At 41.0% G+C, this 20,283-nt stretch overlaps 1 protein-coding gene across 1 annotated transcript in view; it reads right to left on the bottom strand.

Moving 5' to 3' along the window:
• Positions 1 to 20,283, bottom strand: part of ZNF280D (zinc finger protein 280D) — an 89,161-nt gene that overhangs the window by 24,841 nt on the left and 44,037 nt on the right. Inside the window, exons 11-18 of the mRNA XM_040341549.1 lie at positions 17,588 to 17,688; positions 16,257 to 16,403; positions 16,003 to 16,137; positions 13,830 to 14,494; positions 5,763 to 5,903; positions 5,455 to 5,517; positions 2,320 to 2,438; positions 2,147 to 2,186 (exon numbers count right to left, since the gene is read on the bottom strand). Of these exons, the coding sequence (XP_040197483.1) occupies positions 2,147 to 2,186; positions 2,320 to 2,438; positions 5,455 to 5,517; positions 5,763 to 5,903; positions 13,830 to 14,494; positions 16,003 to 16,137; positions 16,257 to 16,403; positions 17,588 to 17,688 (1,411 nt within the window). The remainder of the gene's footprint in view (positions 1 to 2,146; positions 2,187 to 2,319; positions 2,439 to 5,454; positions 5,518 to 5,762; positions 5,904 to 13,829; positions 14,495 to 16,002; positions 16,138 to 16,256; positions 16,404 to 17,587; positions 17,689 to 20,283) is intronic.

Consider the following 20,283-nt stretch of genomic DNA (forward strand, 5'->3'; position numbering starts at 1 on the left):
GTCTTGTCTCCTGATTTTTTTTCTCTCTCCTTAAAAAGGTTGTTAAGCAACTTTCACATCTTCATACCATCCCCTCTGTGTTCTAATCATGTGTGCCACTGCATGAGTGATTTTTTAAAAATTCTGCTATACCTCATTTTAGAGCTCTACTCAGCGATCACATGATTGGCTGGCTTTCATCTCTCCACGTCTGACAGATGCAAGCCTGCTGACATCACTCGTAAGAGGAGAAGGAGCGAGCCAGCCGGTCATGTGATCGCTGAGTGGAGAATGAGGTAGAGCAGACTTTATTTTTTATAAATCACTCACACAGGGGCACACAGGATTAGAACACAGAGGTGATGGTATGAAGATGTGAAAGTTATTTGGGCAGCAGGAGTTGAGGGGGCAGGCACTGTCACAAGCTGACAGGCAGGGAGGGGGAGGGGAATAGAGCACAGAGGAGACAGATAGCAGGCTGCGGATGACGGAGGCATGTACGGATAACCCTGATGTCAGGGCGCAGGAGCCCTAATATATATCGGAGTCAGCGTACAGGGGGGAGCGTATAGCCAGGCAGGATCAGCCAGGTGTTACAGGGGGCCAAATGACACAGCACAAGTCTTGTGCTGTATAAAATGCTTTAAAGGAACAGGATTTTTTTGGATAGGGGGGGTTTAACAAACACTTTAATCTGTGTTCCGTCGTCATAGTCTGTCATTCCTGTTCTTTCCTCCACCCCCTCAGCAGCAGTAAATCTTTAGGCTGTCAGCTGATCAGTCTCTAGTGACTCATTAATTTTCGGCACACTGCCGAGACTACAGGACAACTAAGGCCACAGAGCAGGGTGAGTCTTCAGCTTTGGACTCAGATGTTCAATAGCCTTTTGAAAGACGTTTACTTTAAATGTTTGTTGCTAGATGAAGATCAAGTGAGTATGAGGAGGAGTTCATACTGAACACTGGTACACTGATCACATAGAACATTTAATGTTAAGGTGGTTTTCTAAATGAGATCCTCTACTGTAATGTACAGACAGTATATATGTTTATACATGTATGCCGTTCAGAGATTTATATTAGATTCACTAAAATGGTTATTTATTCTAAATGCATTAAAATAGAACTTTAGTCAGAAAATTAAGTCCTGCTAGATGACATCATGCTGGCCCCTTTGTAAAACATTAAACATGAGTGCCAAACATAAGTGTAAAATCCTGTAATATACTATGTCACTCTGCTCTGCATTTTTAGGTACTGCCAAGTTTGTAGAGGCCGATCTTCTGACAGCCTTTAAACTGAAATAAAATCCTCCTATCCTTTACAGCCAATGAAGCTCCTTCTATCTGATCTGCCACTGCCATGGTGCTGCACATGTGATCAGCTATGACACCAGCCATTTGATGGTTTGGCGGTTTTGTTGAGGACACAAGCAAATGTGACAATTAGCAACCCCAGCATTCCAGGAATGTAACCGTTTTTTGAAACCGTTAAATATGTTAGTTCTGCTTTATGATTTACTGCTGTTCAGGGGCTCTGGGCTTCGGGAAAATGGCAGCCTCTAGCGAGAAGAAACAGGAGCAATGCTGGAGGGAATTTACAGCACACACTAATGCTGGTAGCATAATTATTCATGTGGAATGTATGTTCCTTTTTTTTATCAGTTCCGCTTTAAGATGGTGCAACTTTTTGTAAAAATGTGGGTGTTCAAAACCAGGATCAGATATCTGGCTAATCATCTTTTATGTCAATTTATAATGCAGTTACTTGGTCGGGTTAATATACAAATCTCTCTAGGAATGTGGTTGCTGCATTACTGCTTTCTAGAAGTTGTTTACCTGCATGTGCTGTACAAGGATAGCCCAGTACGGAAACTGATCATTTATAGAGTTAGGATTTCCTTATAAAAGTACCATTTCCAATTAGAGCAAAATCTAAGTATTTTATATATGTTTACTTACATGTTTTATAGAATCTTTTTAGGTGGCTAGTGCATAGTGAATCATTGCTTATAAATAGTCTTGATTATGCACAACAAAGACAAAATTTAAGTAGGCTCTAATAAAGCAAAGTACGCACTAAGCTACAGGCGACTATTTATCCAAAGCTTAGAAGCCAAACACTAAGTTTATAGTAGCTTAAGGGCAGTAAGCAAAAAGCTAACTTACTTAGACATGTCTCCTTCATGAGTTGAGGAAAATATGGAAACTGAGATCAAAAGAAAAAAAAAAATGAATTCACTTTAAAAAAATGTCACTGTTAACAATAACAACGATTCAACTAATAATGATGGATGAGAAAGGAATACAGACTAAAGCTTTCAAAGCAAATCGATTCTTACCATTCTCTGTAACCACTTGGCACGAATGAGTGTGACTTTCACTTAAATGTTTGGTCATATCATCTAATCCAGAAAGATCGGTCATGAAATCACAGTTCAGGCATACTACGGTTATACGCCTTGTGAGGGAAAAAAAAAGTTGTCTGTTAGATTGTATATACTGCACCCTGTAAAAGAAAACTTCACACAACTTTAAAACGGTGAATTACATGTTATTTTAACACATTCATGTAAGAAATTTAGGAAACCAAAACAGGTGCAGGAGTTTTTTTTTTATGTTACATCTGCCTTAGCACACTGCCACAACATACACCTACACACACACACTGCAGTTTGTATTGTGAGATGCTGCTCTGTACTTTATACTTGTGGGCCGGGGGGTGTGGTGTGAGGGGGAACTTCTATTGAGGTAGAGCGAGAGAATGTACAATTCTGCTGTTGAAATCTTACAGAACTGTTAAACTCATACAGCTGGGATAGATGCAAGAGGTTAAAAGATTGCTGTAGATTTGTGTAGGGTATTTCTCTACTGCTTTATTCCAAATATATATCTCAATATATATATATATATATATATATATATATATATATATATATATATATATATATATATATATATATATATATATATATATATATATATATATATATATATATATATATTCGAAGCTTTGGGAAGCCTATATATAAATGAACTTTTTGATGATATTCTAATTTTATGAGATGCACCTGTAGATCTATATACTTGATAAAACACAGTGGACCAACACCAGCAGATGACATGGCTCCCCAAATCATCACGGAATGTAGAAAATGTTGTATTTCATTTGGAAATCAAGGTCCCAGAGTCTGGAGAAAGAGTGGCACAGAATCCAAGTTGCATGAGGTCCAGTGTGAAGTTTCCACAGTCAGTGAGGATTTGGTAGCCATGTCATCTGCTGGTGTTCGTCCATTACCTTTTACCAAGTCTAAAGTCAGCGAAGCCCTCTACCGGGAAATTCTAGAGCACTTCATGCCTCCCTCTGCTGACCAGTTTTATAGAGATGCTGATTTCATTTTCCAGCATAACTTGGCTTCTGCCCACACTGCCAAAATTACCAATACCTGGTTTAATGATCATGGTATCATTCTGCTTGATTGGCCAGCAAACTCGCCTGACCTAAACCCCATAGAGAATTTGTGGGGTATTGTCGTCAAGAGAAAGAAGAGAGACAACAGACACAACAATGCAGACGAGCCGAATGTGGCTATCAAAGCAACCTGGGCTTCCATAACACCACAGCAGTGCCACAGGCTGATCGCCTTCATGCCACGCCGCATTGGTGCAGTAATTCATGCAAAAGGAGCCCCGACCAAGTATTGAGTGCATACTATACTGTACATGGACATACTTTTCACTAAATCAACTGTAACAGACCTATGTATTCTGCCTGGACATTTATAATCTTCATGCAGGGAGGACTACAAGGAACTGCATGGCTTGTCACAATTGGATGTACCACATTGTATTCTGAGCTCAAAGGGTTAATTGGACAAGGGTCTCTTTCACTGCTGAATGCCAATGTTCCCTTTGCATAGCTAATGAACTCTCTTTTGTGTAGGTAACAGCCTCCTGTGAGGTGTATGCTGATGGGGATTATGTATGAGTGATAATTGTTTTAAAGGTTAATTGAATTCTATTGTCTGATCAAGCTAAGTTTAGGAGCCAAAACGTCTAGCGACTGATTGGCTCAAGGGAATGTCATTATTTCAAAGTATGTGTATTGAAGCCCCCCTGGGTGGGGGGGGGAGTGTCATTTGTTTCTGTACAGTTTGTAACCAGATATAAGGAGGTAAAATGTGGCATTAAAAGTCAGTCTGCTTGACTCGGCAAACGTAGCCCGTCTCGTTTCTTGGAAGGGCGTTCGATGGGATATACCGGCGGTACCTGCATATCGCAGCTTGCCAGGGAAAATGACTTCTCCAACGGCTGAGACCCTCTCACTACCTGGGTAGCCGTTACATCAACATTTCTGCATTTTTTTATTGGTTATATGTAATATTCTAGAGATACTGAGTTTGGGGTTTTCATTAGCTGTAAGCCATAATCATCAAAATGAAAAGAAAAATGCTTGAAATATATCACTCTGTGTGTAACACATCTATATAAAATATATGAATTTCACTTTTTGAATTGAATTACTGAAATAAATTAACATTTTGATAATATTCAAATTTTATGAGCTGCACCTGCAAATACTGTATTTACCGGCATTTATAACACGCACAGGCGTATAACACGCATCCCAATTTTAAGAGGGAAATTTTTAGGAAAAAAACCATTACACAGACCAAAGCCCCCCTGCACATTGCACAGACCCCTTTACATTACACAGATCCCCCTGCACATTAGGTAGCCCTAAAACTACAGGAGGAGGAGAGCGGCCAGAAAGAATGGGGAGAATGAGGTATTTGCGGGCTTTATATTTATGCTTCGATTCTGTATGCATATATTTTTCTGTATGCTGAAGCACATATGAGAGTACTGATATATATTTCATGAATGATATTTCTGTTTATATATCATACATTTTTGGTATTTGAGGTGCGCAGCACTATTATAGCTGCAAAGCTGCTTGAATTTAGGAAAACTGGCAGCCTGCAGAGGAAATGTAAGGAAACTCTTGGCTGCTATACATACGTCAATGGCAGCAAAATAGTTAAATGTGAGTAAAGTTTTTGTGCAGGCACTTACACGCATGCTTCAAAATTTAAGAATCTACTTTAGAATTTCCACAACACTGATTACTCAGAAAGTGAGCAACAGGGATACAATGGGGGTTACTTACTAAAGGAAAATACACTTTGCACTACAAGTGCATTGCAAGTGCACTTGGAAGTGCAGTCGCTGTAGATCCGAGGGGGGACATGCAAGGAAAATAAAAAACAGCATTTTAGCTTGCTCATGATTGGATGATAAAATCAGCAGATCTTCCCCTCATTTCAGATCTACCTTTCAGATTTACAGCGACTGCACTACTTCCAAGTACACTTCCAATGCAATGTCAAGTGCACTGGAAGTGCAAAGTGGATTTGCCTTTCGTAAATAACCCCCAATGTGTATTGTAAAAAAAACTATAATGCTTCAAATCTTACCTTTTATCCTTAGGATGTTTTTTCAAAGCTTTGGATTTTTTGCTGGAATTCCTGCCATGGAATCTGCAAAAATACAATGAAGATGTCAGCAAAGGAAATAGGTATGAAACTGGTTCCATGATCATAACTCCTGATTAATCAAACACTAGATAGAGAGACATCATGGATAATCATCAACCCATATGCAAGCAGCGAGTAATGTACAAATAGAGAACACAGACGCATTTTTTCAAAATGAAAAATAAAATGTTTACCAAAGTTACAAATGTTTTTGTACTTTCAAAATGAATCATGTATTCTCTACTCACCTCTGCATGTGGCTAGTGTAAGCTTTATTGCAGCTGGTACTGAACTTGCATTTGCTGCAGTGGACATAAGTGTGGTAATGACCCTCAAAATCCACCACTTGACGATGACATTCGATGCATTTATGTAACCCAGGAATGTACCTGAATACAAGAAACACAATCAGCATAATCCATATTGCTCAGGCTTCATATTACAAGCAATACATCTTAAAGTTGCATAAACTATAGCAATCCAAATATAGTACAATATAGTCGTTTACTCTAAAGCCATGTACACACTACTAGTCTGGGTTGGACGGGGAAAAAAACTGACCACTTTGGTTGGAGCCACTGTACTAACAATCCAATGTTAGTACAGTGATCTCCCTTGCTGTTCCATTGTGTTCTCACAGGGGGGCGGCCCCCTGCCAGAACACTCTATTGGCTAAGAGCACTGATCGCGAGCTGGTCGACTGCTGGTTTTCCAGCATGCTCGTCCGACAGAACCCAGCCAAACGCCCGACTTCTGTCGGAATGGCTGCCATACACATGGGCCGATTGTCACCCAGGTTTTATTGAACCGGTTGATGTCGCCCGACATTCGGCTCGTGTCTACTAGGCATAATAAATGGCATCTGTTGAACTGTCATGCTGGAAAACAAGCATTCGATCAGTGGGTGCAGCAGAGCTGATCAGTGTATTCTGACAGGGGAGAGGAACCCCCACTGACAGAATACAAAGATACAGCTGGAGAGCTCCCCGCATCAACATTGCTTGTGTAGATGCAGGGATCTTTTTTTCAACCAGTGAGTGGTGTGTGTATACCCTTCTTTAGTTATTAGTGTGATGCAAGTTACAAAATATTCAAAAATATTTGAAAAAATATACAAATGTTTACAGATGCTTCTTTCGATACAATAGATAACCTGAAACTTGAATGCAAATCTGGCCTTCCTTCTTATCTCAGTTTTGCTGCAAACCACCACCCGAGATCCTGCTTGGTAGAGACTGCTGACGCTGCCATAATGTGAACTTCAAGCCACTAGCTAGGGATTTTGCAGCTGTTGTGGCAACTCTGCACATGCTCAGTTTTCACGGAGTTTCTATGCTGAGCATTTCCTATCACATCAGAGCAGCCCATGTGAAGTCACATGAGGGCGTATACACAGTGGTAAATGACAGCCCACTCTCCTTAATGCCCACTAACCAGCTAAACACAATGGAGGTGGGATATTACATGTAGATTGATGGAGGCTTCACCTCCCTCATAGTCTAATACACAGGCTGGAGGGGCGTGACACAACCTGTGACTGTCAGAAATCAACCCAAATAAATATTTGTATGACAATTAAAAACAGTTTATTGATATTAATTTATTTTTACTCTGTATCCCAAAGGCTGATTTTTTTTTATGTTGAACATGTTACCAGCAGCAGAGGACTAGAAGCTCCTCCTGTGTAAGTTTCCCTGCAGACAGGCTGGGAAATATCTGAGTCATGTGACAGCTGTAGATCGATTAGGAAAAAGGTAGGTTTCTTTTATTAAAAAAATTACAGTGCCATCATCCACATACAGAAATAGAAGGGACAATGTAAACAGTGTGTATTTAGTATCACTTTAATTCCCTGTAAAAATCCTTTTTTAGTTCCTTCAAACCGCCCACATCTCTACTAAGAAAGTCACCTATCGCACAGCCTGACAACATATTGAGAGACTCTACAATGAAGCAGAGTACCTGTTTTATTTCTATTTATGCACTAAATCCAAGACAATCCTTAAATTAACAAGTTTAACTTTATTAGCCAATACACTAGTAAGGCAACAGACACGCCAGAGAATGGCTTCAATGATGCCTCCATCACAACATTATCATAATTTATAAAGCTGGATCTGCACTTTAAATGTTCGTTACAGATCATTTCAAATGCTTCTGTAAAGACTGGCACCTCCAAAACAACCTTTTTATTATTATTATTTTTTAAGGTAAATTATGTTTTTGCAGTGTAATATAGACCGTGCTACTCAATGAAACTAGTAAACCAGAATGTAATCATTCACCCTAAACTAAAACCATATTTCAATGCTGACCATATCTTTTAACAACAGTATTAGGGCTCGTTTACACTTGCTTGAAAATGTGACAAGACAAAACAAGAATTTTTAAAGCACTCTGAGAGCCAAAGCACCTCTCACTAAATAAAATTGTTACCTTACCGTCCTGTTTGTGCTTCAAAGCGTCTCCAAAGCCTCCAAGTCTATCCAAAGCCAGAGAAGTCTATCAACGCTCGCTAACAGCACCTGCAGCATTTGAGGGGCATTTGTTTAGAGTTAGCTTTGTTTTGTTTTGGAGGTATGAGATATCCCAGGATACACTGGGAAACCAACAAGCAACCAGAAAGACATTATCAGCAGTCACTTCTGGTTCATGTGTATATATTCTGGGAGTGTCTGGTGCAGACGTCACATCTGGTGTGCAGCATGGAGCAGCAGTAAGGTAAGCTGGGTCCGGACTGGAGCGGAGCAACTAGCAGATGGCACATGTGGTGCACAACAAGGGAACGCTATAGCAGAAGGTAAGCAGAACCAAATAGATAGGACTGAGTGGCGGAGAATCAGCAGAGCTGGGGGACCAGAGCAGGACAAACTAGCAGATGTCACGTGGCGAGAAGCATGGGAGCAATATAGCAGGAGGTGAGCAGGGACTGGGGAGAGGAATGACCGAGTAGCGGAGAATCAGCAGAGCTAGGGAATTAAGGCAAGGCAAACTAGCAGATGTCACACATGGGGTGCAGCATGGGAGCAATATAGAGGAAAGTTAGCAGGGACAGAAGATAGATGAGGATCAGCAGAGCCTGGGGATTACTACTGAGTAGGAAATCAGCAGAGCTGGGTGTTATTACAGAGTGGGGGGGGGGGGATCATCTGAGTTGGGGGTTACTACTGAGAAAGGCAATAACTGCTTCTGGACCAGCCGTCGCAGTTATACTGCAGCAGGCTGGTCCCCCTGCGTGAGCCGTCGCAGCTGTACGTAGGCTCTTTAAGGCGCCTCCGGTGGCGCATGTGTGCCTGATGCATGTCCCCGGACTTGATGCGAGTGCCCGGCGGTCGCGATGACCGCCGGGCACCCACGATTGCTAGTTGCAGAGCGAGAACGGGGATGTGTGTGTAAACACACACATCATGGTTCTCTCAGGGCCAAAGAGACTGATCGTGTGCTCATACTATGTATGAACACCGATTAGTCTCTTCCCCTAGTCAGTCCCACCCCCCTTCAGTTAGAACACACATTATGAAACACATTTAACCCCTTGATCGCCCCTAGTATTAACCCCTTCCCTGCCAGTGACATTTTTACAGCAATCAATGCATTTTTATAGCACTGATCGCTGTATAAATGCCAATGGTCCCAAAAATTGTGTCAAAAGTGTCCGACATAATGCCACAGTCCCGATAAAAATTGCAGATCGCCGCCATTACTAGTAAAAAAAAAAAAAAAAAAAATGCCATAAAACTACCCCCTATTTTGGAGACGCTATAACTTTTGCGCAAACCAATCAATATACGCTTATAGCAATTTGTTTTACCAAAAATATGTAGAAGAATACATATTGGCCTAAACTGAGGAAAAAAATTAAAAATGGGATATTTATTAGAGCAAAATGTACAAAATATTGTGTTTTTGTTTCAAAATTTTCGCTCTTCTTTTGTTTAACCCTTTCACGCCGAGCGTACGCATATATGCGTCCTCGGCTTTCAGGGGTTGTACCGGGATGATGCCTGCAGCTGCAGGCATCATCCCGGTACCGTTGTTTAGAGCGGGCGATCGGCTTTCCAAACATAACAACCGATGCGGCTAAAAGCCGCTCGGTTGTTATGCCGGAGGAGCGGGAGGGGACATCCCCCCCCTCCCGCCGCCTCTCGCCGCTCTGACCGGGCCTCCCGTCCCACCGGGAGACCCGATCCACGATCCGGCGCCTCCAGCGTCTCGGCGCGCTCTGAAACAAAGCCGTAAACGGCTTTGATTCAGTGTGCGCATTGAAACCACGGAAGCGGCGTCATGACGTCACTTCCGGGTTTCTCGGCTGCCAATGGCGCCGGATTTAAAAAAGTACACAGTATTCAGAATCGCCGTTTTCGGCGATCTGAATACTTTGAAGTGCAAAGGAGGGCTCGGAGGTCTTTTAGACCCCGATCCCTCCATAAAGAGTACCTGTCACGACCTATTGCTGTCACAAGGGATGTTTACATTCCTTGTGACAGCAATAAAAGTGATCAAAATGTAAAAAAAAAAAAAATGTAATATTAGAAAAAATAAATAAATAAATAAGAAAACAAAAAAAAAAAATTTTTAAAGCGCCCCCCTCCCCGCGAGCTTGCGCAGCAAAGAAAGCGCATACGGAAGTCGCGCCCGCATATGAAAACGGTGTTCAAATAACACATGTGAGGTATCGCCGCGATCGTAAGAGCGAGAGCAATAATTATAGCACTAGGCCTACTCTGTAACTCTAACCTGGTAACCGTAAAAAAAGTTTAAAGCGTCGCCTATGGAGATTTTTAGTTACCGTAGTTTGTCGCCATTCCACGAGTGCGTGCAATTATAAAGCGTGTCATGCTTGGTATCTATTTACTCGGCATAACATCATCTTTCACATTATGCAAAAAAATTGGGCTAATTTTACTTTTTCATTTTTTTAAAATTCATGAAAGTAAATTTTTCCCAAAAAGTTGTGTTTAAAACACCGCCGCACAAATACCGTATGACATAAAATATTGCAACAATCGCCATTTTATTCTCTAGATTCTCTGCTAAAAATATATATATAATGTTTGGGGGTTCTAAGTAATTTTCTAGCCAAAAATATGGATTTTAACTTGTAAACACCAAATGTCATACATAGGCATAGGCATGAAAGGGTTAAAGTGCAAAAACAAAACAAAAAACAAACAAACCGCAGAGGTGATCAAATACCACCAAAAGAAAGCTCTATTTGTGGGGGGGGAAAAGGACTTAAATTTTGTTTGGGTACAGCGTTGCAAACTGTGCAGTTGTCAGTTAAAGTGACGCAGTAATGAAATCGCAAAAAATGGCCTGGTCATTGGCCAGCCAATTCTTCCGGGGCTGAAGTGGTTAAAGAACTGGGGGTACTACTGAGCCAGGGATGTGCTGAACAAGGGTACTGATGAGCTGGGGATCTGCTGAGTGGGAGTACTAATGATCTGGGGATCTGATACACAGGGGTACTAATGAGTTGTATTGAGTTGTGGGTACTACTGAGCCCCTTTAAACAAATAGAAAATCAACATACACAGGGCATTTACCAAGCTTCATTAAAGCCTAAATAAAGCATTACAGAAGCATCAAAAACACAAAAAAATGCATGTTGTAGGTGCTTTAATGTGTGGTAAAATCACAGCAAGTGTAAATGAGCCCTTAGAGCAGTGGTTCTCAACTCCTGCCCTCAAGACCCACTAACAGGCCAGGTTTGCAAGATAACTGAAATACATCACAGGTGATATCAATTGCTGTTCAGTGACTGCCGTATTCTAGTCTGCATCTCCCCAAGGTAATACGAAAAATCTGGCCTGTTAGTGAATCCTGAGGACAGGAGTTGAGAACCATTGCCTTAAAGATCCCTCTGTTTTAATCTTTGGGATGCCAAATGTTTTGCAGTATATAAAAAAAGTGAAAATAAACAAAAAAGTGATAAGCAGAAAAAAAGGACAAAATTAAACACGTTTATAAGTTCCCAGTTTCTGTCACAAAAATATGTGCAAATAACCTCCCTAGTACTTGAGAATGGAAGAACATCTGGCTGAACATGTCCATATGCTCTGTTAGCATACCAACTACAATTTTTTTTCACAAACTTATACTAAGATGGCCAAGTAAAGAAACAGTTGAGTACATTTGGTGGCTTTGCCCCCAGTCAATAGATTTTGCTCTAGTCTCCAAAAAACACATATAGGCTCTATTCCTTGTGTGACTCTTTTACAGAAAAACATAAGCCTCAATTCGCAACACCCCCCAAGCTGAAATAGACAGTGGACTGGAGTATTCACATGCCGCAATCACGGTGCTTCACGCCCGACATATAGCAAATCGGCAGAAGTTTACCAAACATACAGCGATCTGCAAAAATGGGGTCAAATTAGATGTTGCATCACTTCCTCACCACCTGTTAGTAGCATCTGAAGCACGATCTGACTGCGAATTGGGCTTTAGAGGAAAGGGAGCACACGTCTAAATCTACACTTTTGCTGGTGTGTTAGCTTTGTGAGTTGAGTCTATAGTCACAAAAAAACTGAATACAAAATGCCAAACTTTAGTGCGTTGCCAACCAAACAAATATCAGAAAAAAAATCACAGAGGGCTGCAACTTGCAGAGCTAAAGCAGACATAATTAGGTTAACAATGTCATGGAGGTCAATTTAATGAAAACAATTGAATTTAATGCATTGAAAAAACAGTATTATGTTTTTTTTTCATAAAAGTTAAAAATTTATAAGAGAGAACTGCAAGTTTACAAAAAACAAACATACATACTCACCTAGATAGCTGCAGTATCAATCCGATGCTGCAGCTGTCCCCCACCAGCTCTACACCAAGAACTAAGCGATTAAAGAACCCTGATTGCTCAGTTCTCGGGTCTGCTCTGAACACAGAGTGGTGACTGTCAGTCACTGGCTCTCAGCTCGGCTCCTCGAGTGCTCACTTGAGTGTTGGGCTGCGTAGGGGTAGGGGTGGGGGAGCGACTGGCCCAGGCTTATTTTAAGTCATGCTGATCTGTTCTATTGATTTATGTAAAATGTAATATTACGTCTACTTTAGCAGTATAGAATGCCAACAAAGTTACTTGCTAATTCCTAACAAAGGCCTGCTGTCAGTAGACAGCAGTGGAACATGAGGGACAATGTAAGGACGTGCACGGTACTCTTTTTCTCACCTCTTTTCTGCCATCTTTCTTATTAACCCCGGCCTGCCAATAGTACATATATATGTGGCCTCACTGGACTGAGCTTTTTCCCATAGGGCCACATATATGCGTACCTGTCTTTGTGCTAGGAGCATGGCACACAGCTCCCTCCCCATAAAGATTCTGGGTCACTTAATCACTGTGATAGCCTCTGATTGGCTATCACAGTCATCAGTCACTGTGAAGCCTTGTACATTGTACTCCTTGCAGGGAGAAAGAAAAACAAATGTGTGTATAAAAGAAAATAAAAAGAAAGAGGAAACAGCTAGATCAAGGCTTGATCTAGGTCAGTGTCAGGGTTAGTGTTTGGGTCAACTAAGCATTAAAAGTCAAGGTCAGGGTCAAAAGTCATAGTCAAAAGTCATGGTCAGTATATTTTGGGCAGGATTAAAAAAAAAAAAAAAAGAATCAAAACTTTTTGTAAATTGGCATCAGTATGTTTTAGATAAGATAAAAAAAATAAATAAAAAAAAAAGCAAACTGTGCTCTATTGTTTCTGGGTTTTACTATGGGTACAAATAACAGCTAACATACACATATGTGATATCGCTGTGATTGAGAGCAGGAGAATTTATCTTGGGTTGTTCTTTGGTAGTAGACTGTGGTAGTAGCAAAAAATATACAGCTGCATTTAAAAAATATATATTTTTTTATCCATTACCATTTACCACCAAATGAAAGCCCAATCTGTCCTGAAAATAAACAAGGTATAATACATCTGGATGAACAAAGTGGCTGTGATGATATGTACGGTTTTACCAACATAAGTCAAAGTTGCAAAATAGTGCTTAGGTATTAACATTTGTGTTACCCTTAGGAGGGAAGGGGTTACCTTTTACACCTATTTCTGGATTCAGGTTTCTTTTCTGGCCCTGCTATCTTGAAATCCATTACTTCACTGGAAAAACACACTGCTTGAAGTGATATAAAATAACCTCCAGAAGAAAAAAAAAAACATCCCCACCCTGTATTATTATTCCCACAATTTTCATTACAAGTTCTTGGCTCGGTTCTCCTAACTTTGCCTGAAGTAGAAAATGTATTAGAACTTGTTCCAAAACAGCACACTGCTATTCTAAAGATCTGTGCTAATAACTAATCAAAGAATGCTTACCTTAAATTTCGCAATGCTGTATTGGTCGTCTTGATTCTTTTTGTAGTTTTTGGAGTCGCAGACTTCTTTGGAGGTGATTTGGGTTTAGATGACAGCGTTTTTACTTTCAGTAGAGAAACCTGATTGTTCTTAGGACCTTTAGTCTTGAGTTTAGGAATTGGCTTAGGTGCTGTTAAAGGCAGGAACTGGGTGGGTGGCCTGGGTGGAGTGGAGGGAGGATTAATCGGAGTAGAGGGAGGATTAATCGGAGTAGAGGGAGGTATAATAGGAGTGGAAGGAGGATTTATAGGAGTGGAAGGAGGATTTATAGGAGTGGAAGGAGGATTTCTGGGAATGGAGGGAGGACTTCTAGAAGATGGAGGATTTCTAGGAGAAGAAGGAGGATTTCTAGGAGAGGAAGGAGGATTTCTAGGAGAGGAAGGAGGATTTCTAGGAGAGGAAGGAGGATTTCTAGGAGAGGAGGGAGGATTTCTAGGAGAGGAGGGAGGATTTCTAGGAGAGGAGGGAGGATTTCTAGGAGAGGAAGGGGGATTTCTGGGAGAGGAAGGAGGATTTCTGGGAGAGGAAGGAGGATTTCTCGGAGTGGATGGTGGATTTCTTGGAGTGGAAGTGGTAGGAGAGGAATCAGAGTCTGTATTGCCTCCAGAAGTTGCTCGGATTGTGACCTGAACACGCAAAAAAAAAAACTTAGAAATAAAAATGATAGCATGTGATGTGACCTACTATTACACTAAAGGTTTGGGAGCTCATATTATCCTCAAAGGAAAAGTCCAGTTAAAGGGGCTGTAAAGGATTTTTTTTTCCATAATAAGCATCCTTTACCTGCAGACATTCCTCTTTTCACTTCCTCATTGTTCGTTTTTGCTCAGAAGTTGCTCTATTTCTTCTCTGTTCTGTTCACTTCCTGCTTGTCTGATTTTACTGACCACCGTGAAGGGAGGCTTTACTACGGTGGTCAGTAACATGCTAACCCCCTCCTGGGAACTACATCTGTGCGGCAGGACACTCTCTACGTGTTAGAGACTTCAAGGAGGTGTGAATTACTGGGCGTGCCGCAATTCATACTGGGAAATGTAGTTCTTACATGAACGAGCGATGCAAACCAGGAAGTGAATGAGAGAACAGAAACTAGAATGCCGGAGATGATATAGATGAAGAAAATTAATAGGTAGTTACTCGTTTTTTAACAGAATCATTACACTATTCTGTCTGTCTACCTTGCAGACATTAATTTTAGGCAAATTTTTTTTTCCTTTACAACTCCTTTAAAGCTTGTTTGGCTGTACTTCTCCTATGGATCACAGGAGTGCAGTTCGTTTTGCACTCCTGTGACCCGTTTTCAGCAGAGAGCGGGCTGAAGTCCAGAGGTCAGTCCAGGCACCGCATCATAGCGACAATAAAGTCCAGATCCGTCAGGTGCCTGGACTGACATCCAGCTAAGCCTCTCAGCGAGTTACTGCCCCCTCCACAGCCCAGTGCTCCAATGAGTGAGGGGGGAGAAGAGCAGAGAGCTGTTACTGACAGTCTACATCTCTCTGCTCACGGAGCTCTACAAACCGTGCGATCTGCTGTGTTCGTTCGCTCGGTTCTCAGTGCAGGCGTTGGGGGACAGATGCAGCATCGGACCGATGCTGTATCCACCGAGGTAAGAATGATTCCTAAAAATAAATAAATAAAAAAAAACTTTACTTCTCTTTTAATCTTCTATTGTTATGAGATGTAACCATTGGGGTAGATTTACAGTAAATAAACAGTTTATTTTACTTATGTGAATCTTCCCTGAGCTTACCGAATGATGTGAAGCTCTGCTTTCATCTCTCATTCATGTTTAAGCAAAAATGCTGCTTTTTTTACATTTCTTGCACATAACTGGGTATTCTTTGTAAAGTGAAATTCCAACACATTCACTAAGCTCTGGGGAAAATGCTCATGAAAAGTGCAACTTTTCAAGTTTCAATGTATCTATAGGGGATGAATGTAATTTATATGTTGTGCTAATTTGGAAAAACACTACTAAGATACTGCAGCACAGCTCCCTCCAGTATTGGGGTTTATAAACTTGACTTATGTTTTTATATTTTGGATATTATCAGCAACAAGGCACATAAATTATAACATAGAAATATCCATAAAAGTCATCCGTTACCAGTCTTCAAAAAGTGAAATCCAATACCTTTGTTCCCGGAGGAAGACCTTCTAGTTGTCTTGGCTTTCTGAATGTTCTGTGATGCTGAGCTTTGTGATCCATTTTTTCTTTGCAAGACAAAAACTGCAGCCTGCACTTTGTACATCTATACACGCCTTTATTCTAAAATAGGAAAACATATTAGGAATAAGGATGACATCACTCCTGGTTCCATAGTTTACACGATCTACAAATAACTTCTAATTCAGCCAAGACATAATCATTTAAAAAAGGAGACTAACCTGGTGCTTCATGTAATGCTGCATGAATGGAGTTCCAGATTTAATAACTTTCAGACAAAATGGACACAGCAAACTTTTAGTGTTTTCGTGGACATTTCGAAAATGATTATCGAGATCTGTAAAAACTGAAGTCCTATAATTGCACACCTATGGTGAAAGAAGGAAAATGAAAATTGGGAGTTAAAAAGGTAATTATTATACACCTAGAAAATCTTCACAAATTTGCTTATAAACACATCACACATACAGTGGGGAAAATATTTATTTGATCCCCTGCAGATTTTGTAAGTTTGCCCACTTACAAAGAAATGAAGGGTGTAAAATGTATATCATAGGTGCATTTTAAATGATATAAACAGAATATTAACCAAAAATCCAGAAAAAAATACATGATACAAATGTCATAAATTGAGTTGTAGTTCGGCGAGTAAAAAACTATATGATCCCCAAGCAAAACAGGACTACTCGTGGAGAAACCCTTGTTGGCAAGCACAGAGGTAAGACGTTTCTTGTAGTTTGATACCAGGTTTGTACAATCTCAGGAGGGATTTTGGTCCACTGTTCTTTACAGATCTCAAAATTCTTGATGTTTATTGGCTGTCGCTTAGGAACTCGAAGCTTCAGCTCCCTCTATGAATTTTCTATGGGATTAAAGTCTGGAAACTGACTAGGCCTCTCCATGACCCTAATATGCTTCTTCTTGAGCCACTTATTTGTTGCTTTGGTGGTATTGTTTTGGTCACAGTCATGCTGGAAGACCCATCCACGACCCATCTTCAGTGCACTGGCTGAAGGGAAGAAGGTTTGTATCCAAGATTTTACAATAAATGGCCCCCCCAATGTTTCAAAGTATGCCTGTACCTTTAGCAGAGAAACAGCCCCAAAGCATCATTACACCTCTGTGCTCGACTGTAGGGATGGTGTTCTTAGAGTCATAGTAAGCATTTTTCTTCCTCCAAACATAAAGATTTAAGTTAAAGTCAAGTTAATGCCAAAGAGCTCGAATTTGGTCTCATCTGACCAAAGCCCTTTCTCCCAATCCTTCTCTGAATCATTTAGCTGTTCATCGTCAAATTTACACTTGCCTGTACATGTGCCTTCTTGAGGCGGGGAACCTTCCATGTGCTGCGGGATTTCAATTGATGGCGAAATACTGTGTTACTAGTTTTTTTGTTTGGTGACTGAGCTCCCAACTGCCTTGAGACCATTCACAAGCTCATAACCGTTTAGTTCTGGTCTGATCCCTTACTTTTCTCATGATCATCCTTACTCCATGAGGCGAAATCATACATATACAAACACACCCACCCATAAGGTCTTATTATTCTCACCTGGCAAACATATGGCATTTCTCCAGGCTTATGATTATCCTTCATATGCTGCAACAGGACCTGCTCAGATTCAAAGGATAATTCACATATCTTGCACATGGCTGAAGAAGATAAAGATGTAAAAAAAAATAATAATTTGAGATGCTGTTTCAGGAACAAACATAAAATGTAGCAGTGTTGAAGTAAGGCTCGGATCACACTGTTGCAAATTGGATGCGGCTTTCCCCTGCATCCAATTTGCATATCAGGAGATTGTGACCGGCTCTATATCTCCGCAGCGGCCCCGGTGCGAATTGCACATGAGTCCTGTGCGTCTTTTGGTCCATTTCAGGTCTGAATTCAGCCAAAAATGCAGCCTTAAATCAGACCTAAAACAGTGAATGGGGTCGCACCGGACTCCTGCTGTGAGCCGGAGAGTGCTGCAGTGTGAACCCAGCCTTAAGAATCTTGCTTGTGTAGAATATAAATTCAGTAAATGTCTGTTATGGTTGATCTTACTTATCTGTATTGAATTACCAGCAAGCACATGTAACTAAGGGTCAGTTTGCCAAAATACCAAACAAGCACACCTAACCAAAGGCTAGTTTACACAAGCTTTGCTTGCTTTAAGAGTAATCCATGGTGGTTTACTTTTCATAATTAGTGTCTCCATTGGAAGATTTCCCCAATATTACTTTTACTTTAATTTTAAGCCCACGTTCACATTGGGCCGATTTGGCATTGATATGTCAAATCGCATGCCAAATTAGGCGACTAGTCCCAGCAATAGCACGGTCTGAATCGGTGCAGTGCCGAAGCAGATCCCCAAATGTAGTTCCTGTACCACTTTTGGCGACTTCGGATGCGATTTGAACAGACATGAGTGCATGAACCCGCACAGATGTCTGTCAAATCGCCCCAAAGTTGGACTGCATTGCTGATTTAAAAACGGGCGAGTTCAGCTGAACTCGCCCGATTTCTAACCCAAATCAGTGTGAACCTGGGCTAAACGATAATGGTAAACAAGACAAATACAGCAGGTAAATCTCCTTAAAGGGGAGATAAAAAACAGCAATAAAAACTGACAGGTGTTCTAATCCATCTCCACTCTATCCAAAACAAAAAAAAAAACTTTTGGCTTTAGTTACTGTATACTTTAAATTGAATTGCGCTATGCCTATGCAAATACATGGTTTTGGTAATTCTAAATTTGGTTGTACAAACATTGTACAGTCAGGTTTTTATGTACATGGTGAGCTGATGATAGACTTGGTGTTCTTCACACCTGCCAGCAATGAAACAGAGGAGGGTAAAGGGGGATGTAAGTAAACTTATACAGAGGTCAGCTTTAACCACTTAAGGACCGCCTAACAACGATATACGTCGGCAGAATGGCACCGCTGGGCACAATCACATACCTGTACGTGATTGTATAAAGCCCAGCCCAGTCCAAAGCTCCGTGACCTCGGCTGCGGGACTCGCGGACCCGATCACTGCTACAGTCCCGCGAACGGTCCCCGGAGCTGAAAAACGGGGAGAGCCGCGTGTAAACACGGCTTCCCCGTTCTTCACTGTGGCGCTGTCATCGATTGTGTGTTCCCTGATATAGGGACGCACAATCAATGACGTCAGACCTACAGCCACACCCCCCTACAGTTGTAAACACACTTCAGGGAACACATAACCCCTTCAGCGCCCCCTTGTGGTTAACTCCCAAACGGCAACTGTCATTTTCACAATATACAATGCATTTTAAATGCATTTTTTGCTGTGAAAATGACAATGGTCCCAAAAATGTGTTAAAATTGTCCGAAGTGTCCGCCATAATGTCGCTGTCATGAAAAAAATCGCTGATCGCCGCCATTAGTAGTAAAAAAATAAAAATGCAATAAAACTATCCCCTATTTTGTAAAGGCTATAAATTTTGCGCACCAAAAATAGGTAGAAGAATATGTATCGGCCTAAACTGAGGAAAAAAATATTTTTTATCTATGTTTTATGGGGGATATTTATTATAGCAAAAAGTAAAAAATATTGAATTTTTTTCAAAATTGTCGCTCTATTTTTGTTTATAGCGCAAAAAATAAAAACGGCAGAGATGACCAAAAGAAAGCTCTATTTGTGGGAAAAAAAGGATGCCAATTTTGTTTGGGAGCCACGTCGCACAACCGCGCAATTGTCAGTTAAAGCGACGCAGTGCCGAAACGCAAAAAGGGGCCTGGTCTTTTACCTGCATTTTGGTCCGGGTCTTAAGTGGTTAAAAACTAACTCCACCTCTCTGACCAGGTTTCAGGCTACATCCATATATAGGGTATAACATGAAGGAAGGTCAGCATGCATAATCTCCACCCCCAAACCCCTCCAAAACTTACAGAATCTGAAGGTTCTTCTTTCCCCACTAGCTCCTGTCAAATTTGAATTTGGTACAGCTTTGCATAGCTCTGGTCACACAGCCACAAAAAAAAACTACAAGTCCCATCTGGTAGAGGGACTCGTAGTTCTCAATGGAACATTAGTGCCATAAAGTCACCGCACTTGTAGTCCATCAATACTTCCTCTAGCTCTATAGATAAAATTCTGTAGCTCTGTATGGACCGAAGCTGGAGGAATAGTAGTCAGGAACCAGAGCAATGCACTCACTATTCACTTATCACAATATGCTTTGCAGGCTTAAAGCGGGAGTTCACCCTAAAAAAAAATTTAACCTTAGATTGATG

This window comes from Rana temporaria, chromosome 3 (genome assembly GCF_905171775.1).
Source record: "Rana temporaria chromosome 3, aRanTem1.1, whole genome shotgun sequence".
Taxonomy (NCBI): domain Eukaryota; kingdom Metazoa; phylum Chordata; class Amphibia; order Anura; family Ranidae; genus Rana; species Rana temporaria.